The 5,190-nt window shown below is 48.5% G+C and overlaps 1 protein-coding gene across 1 annotated transcript in view; it reads left to right on the top strand.

The window, feature by feature from the left end:
• Positions 1-5,190, top strand: part of TRIM28 (tripartite motif containing 28) — a gene marked incomplete at its 5' end in the record, with an annotated part of 43,180 nt that overhangs the window by 34,122 nt on the left and 3,868 nt on the right. The window contains one exon of the mRNA XM_032441758.1: positions 4,914-5,008. Coding sequence (XP_032297649.1) covers positions 4,914-5,008 — 95 coding nt within the window. The remainder of the gene's footprint in view (positions 1-4,913; positions 5,009-5,190) is intronic.

Raw genomic sequence — 5,190 nt, 5'->3', positions numbered from 1 at the left:
CTCCAGCGAGGGACAGCACCAGGGAAGCCAGAGAATAGCTGAAAAGAACTACTGCGAGCGGTCTTGCTGTGGCACATGGGTGGCACCCCTTCCTGCCCAGAGATGGACCCTTGATCAGGCTGTCAGGAGAGCGCCCTGTAGGTGTAGTAAATAAAGGGAATTTTGGCTTTCACATTCAAATGATGCTCTGCTCTATTTTCCCACAGATGCTGTAATTTATTTATTTATTTTAATTACACAGAGACAACCAATTTCTCACCTTGGAAATAAAAAGCCTCTGACATCACCTGCTGCTTATCTCACTGCAGTGACACATCTTTTCTTTCCAGGCCTAAAGAGCACAACCCTGACTCCAATTGCAGCTCTCTTTATATTGCTATCATCCTATAAATTGAATTGCCCGGCTCGTCTCCTTGAACACTTAGACACTTGATCTGAGCGACCAGCGCCACCATCAGAGTATTGAACACCCCCTCGACACGGCGCGGCCAAGTCCCCCCTTGACTCCGCGAACAAGTGTCGATTAAGAAAACGCAAAAAGCTATCCTTCTCCAAATGTATTCCAGTAATCTCACCCCCTAGTGTACCCATACCTCTAATCCCCACCTGGCCCCAAACCCCCCCCTTTACCCCTTCTAAAATCACCCTTGGAAACACCACCCCAAAATTTTATCACCACCATCACTCTCTGCATGGGAAACCCCAAGCTCCTCCAATCGCAACTCACCCCTGTACCTGCGCCCTCAAATTTTCCCCCGTTAACTCAACGCCGCCCAGTCCCCGGTTGTGGGTACTCTACCCCCAAATCCTCCACTTGTGCCCCCCGAATTCCCCGTAGACCTCAATCCCCCCTGGGTCACCTCCGCCAGGAACAGCACACCGAATACAGCATAGGCCCTGAAGCTAGCCGCTCAAGCCCCTGAGAGCAGGTAAGGTCTAAAAAAAAAAATGTTTGTTTGGGGTATGGGTAAACAATCCCGCCTCCTGGCCTTGAGGAATCTATAGGCCTAGAATCTGTAATTAAGGTAAATTCCAAATATTGATGAGATTTGGGGTTGTGGGGGGCTTCCTGCACCCTGGTTGTATAGAGCTTGATGTGAAAGCTGCTGTGAGATTCGTCACTTCAGTTCAGCAGAATCAATACGGAGGTGACGGGCGATAAATCCTCAGAGGGAAGCGGTAAAAAGGATGGTATGTTGAGTGTGAACAAGCGTGGTGTCGAGGCACGCGAGACTACTTTCTTGGGGCAGGGGTGGCTCGAGGTGAGCCCTAACTCATGGGCGCGGCGTGGCACTGCGCCGAGGGGCAGGAGGTGTCTCCAGTATAGGTGGCCGGGAGTGTCTTGCGAGGGTCCGAGGCAGACTGTTGTGATGCCTAGTCTGCCCGTGGAGCGTGAGACACCGAACGGCTCGTGGTGTGGCTGACGACGTCCACAGTGGCCCGGATGCTCCAAGCGCACCAGGCCGAACCCGGGACAAACAGGCTCCCCTCCTCCCTGACCGGCCTCCCCCCGCCTACCCCGCTCCCAAGGCAGGCCTAATGGGGAGTGAGGCCTAGTCAATGGAGTCGGAGGGCCTAGTCAATGGGGGGAGGCCTAGTCAATGTTGTGAGCCTAGTGGGGGACTGAGGCCTACTCAATGGGTGAGGCCTAGGTTGGGGGGTGAGGCTTAGTGAGGGGGTAGAGGCCTAATATGGGGGTGAGGCCTAAAAAAAGGGGGGGTCAATGGGGTGGGGCTTAATATGGGGGTAAGGGCCTAGCAATGGGGGGAGGCCTAGGTGGGGGTGAGGCCTAGTCAATGTTGTGAGGCCTTAATGTGGGTTGAGGCCTAAGTTGGGGGTGTGAGCCCTATTTCAATGGGGAGAGGCCAATATGGGGTGAGGCCAATATGGGGTGAGGCCTTAAATTTATGCCGGGGTGAGGGCCTAGTTTTCAAATGGGGTGACATGGCCTAGCAATGGGGGAGGCCTAAGTCAATGGGGGGAGGCCTATTTGGGGGCAGTGAGGTCTAATATGGGGGGGAGGCCTATTGGGGGGTGAGGCCTATTCAGTGGGGGGTGAGGCCTAGTCAATGGTGGGAGGCCTAATGGGGGGTGAGGCCTACTCAATGGGGGGCTTAGGCCTAATGGGGGAGTGAGGCCTAGTGGGGGGTGAGGCCTAGTCAATGGGGGGTGAGGCCTAGTCAATGGGGGGAGGCCTAATATGGGGGTGAGGCCTAGTCAATGTTGTGCGGCCTAGTAAAGGGGGTGAGGCCTAGTGGGGAGTGAGGCTTAGTCAATGGAGTGAGGCCTAATATGGGGGTGAGGCCTAGTCAATGGGGTGAGGCCTAGTGGAGGCAGTAAGGCCTAGTGGGGGCAGTAAGGCCTAATGGGGGGTGTTGGGCCTAGTATGGGCCCAGTTTGGTCTTTATACTGGTCCCAGTATGGCCCTGCTGTGGTCTGTGTACTGGTCCCAGTATGACCCCAGTATGGCTATGGAATGGGCCTACACTGGTCCCAGTATGGGCCCAGTTTGCTCTATGTTCTGGTCCCAGTATGGCTCCATTTTGGTCTGTGTACTGGTCCCAGTATGGCCTGTGTAGTTGGCATGTCCCCATATACCCCCATATGTCCCCCTATATCCCCGTGTATCCCTATATACCCCTATATGTCCTTATATGTCTCCCTGTATTCACATTATGTCCCTATATGTCCTTAAATGTCTCAATGTATCACCTTATGTCCCCATATATTCCCATATGTCTCCCTATATCCCCATATAACCCCATATATATCCCCATATAACCCCATATATATCCCCATATAACCCCATATATATCCCCATATAACCCCATATATATTCCCATATAACCCCATATATCCCCATTTGTCCCCATATGTCCACATGTAACCCCATATATCCCCCTTTATCCCCCTATATCCCCATAGAGCCCCATATATCCACCTATATCCTTCTATATATCCTCCTATATCCATCTATAACCACGTATATCCACCTATATCTACCTATATCCCCCTGTGTCTCTCTATATCCCCCTATATCCCCATATGTCCTCATATAACCCCATACGTCCCCATATATCCCCATATATATCCCCCTATATCCCCATATATCCCCATTTAACCCCATATGTCCCCATATAACCCCATATATCCCCCTATATCCCCATATGTCCTCATATATGCCCTATATCCCCATATAACCCCATGTCCCCATATATCCTCATATGTCCTTAAATGTAACCATATAACCCCATATATAACCCCATGTATCCCCATATGTCCTCATATAACCCCATACATCCACATATCCCCATATAACCCCATATATATCCTTATATAAGCCCATATATCTTCATATGTCCCTATATGTTCCCACGTATCCCCATATAACACCATATATCCCCATATACCCCCTATATCCCCATATAACCCTATATATCCCTATATAACCCCATATTTCCCCATATTTCCCCATATATCCCCATATACCCCCATATATTCCCTTATACCCCCATATAACCCTATATATCCCTATATAACCCCATAGTACCCCATATTTCCCCATATATAACCTCATATAACCCCATATATCCCTATATGCCCCCATATATTCCCCTATATCCCCATATAACCCTATATATCCCTATATAACCCCATATTACCCCGTATTTCCCCATATATCCCCATATACCCCCATATATTCCCCTATATCCCCATATAACCCCATACATCCCCATATATCTCCATATAACCCCATATACCCCCATATACCCCCATATATAACCCCATATATCTCCATATGTCCTCATATAACCCCATACGTCCCCCTATATCCCCATATATATCCCCATATAAACCCATATATCCCCCAAATTCCCCATGTATATCCCCATGTATATCCCCATGTATATCCCCATGTATATCCCCATGTATATCCCCATGTATATCCCCATGTATATCCCCATGTATATCCCCATATGCCATATATCCCCATATATCCCTATATGTCCCTATATAACCCTGTATACCCCCCTGTATCCCCATATAACCTCATATATCCCCATATATCCCCCGATATCCTCATAAAACTCCATATATCCCCATACGTCCCCATATATCTCTCTATATCCCCATATATGTCCCCATATAACCCTATATTACCCCATATACCCCTGCATATAACCTCATATAACCCCATATATACCCCCGTATATAACCTCATATATACCCCCATATATAACCCTATATATCCCTGTATATCCCCATATAACCCCATATGTCCTTAAATGTAGTTGTGTATTCCCATATATCCCCCTATATCCCCCTATATCCCCATATATAACCCCATATATCCCCATATACCCCCATATATAACCCCATATATCCCCATATACCCCCATATATAAACCCATAATCCCCGATATCCCCATATATAACCCCATTATTATCCCCATATACCCCCCATATATAACCCCATATATCCCTATACCCCCATATATAAACCCATATATCCCCCTATATCCCCATATGTCTTTATATTAATCCCATACGTCCCCATATATTCCCCCTTATATCCCATATAATCCAATATATGTCCCCATATATCCCTATATAAGCCCCCTATATCCCCATATAACCCCCATACAACCCCCAATATATCCCCATATGTCCCCATATTACCCCATATATAACCCCATATAACCCCCTATATCCCCCTATATCCCCATATAACCCTGTATATAACCCCATATATAAACCACCATATACCCCCTATATCCCCATATAACCATATAACCCCTATTAACCCCATATACCCCCTATATCCCCATATAACCCTTATATAACCCCTATATAACCCCACATACCCCATATATCCCCCTATATCCCCTATATAACCCCATATGTCCCCATAGACATCAACGAGCTGAACCTACCCAAGACGTGTGAGATCGACTTCTCAGACCAGGACGACCTGCTGCACTTCCGCCTCCTCATCTGCCCCGACGAGGTGGGTCCTGCCCCATAGCCACCCCACAACCACCCCATAGCCACCCCATAGCCATCCCATAACCGCCCCATAACCACCCCATAGCCATCCCATAACCGCCCCATAGCCATCCCATAACCACCCCATAGCCATCCCATAACCACCCCATAACAACCCCATAGCCACCCCACAACCACCCCATA

This window comes from Coturnix japonica, unplaced genomic scaffold (assembly GCF_001577835.2).
Source record: "Coturnix japonica isolate 7356 unplaced genomic scaffold, Coturnix japonica 2.1 chrUnrandom542, whole genome shotgun sequence".
In the NCBI taxonomy this organism is placed as follows: Eukaryota; Metazoa; Chordata; class Aves; order Galliformes; family Phasianidae; genus Coturnix; species Coturnix japonica.
This window is presented reverse-complemented; position numbering and strand designations above follow the sequence as displayed.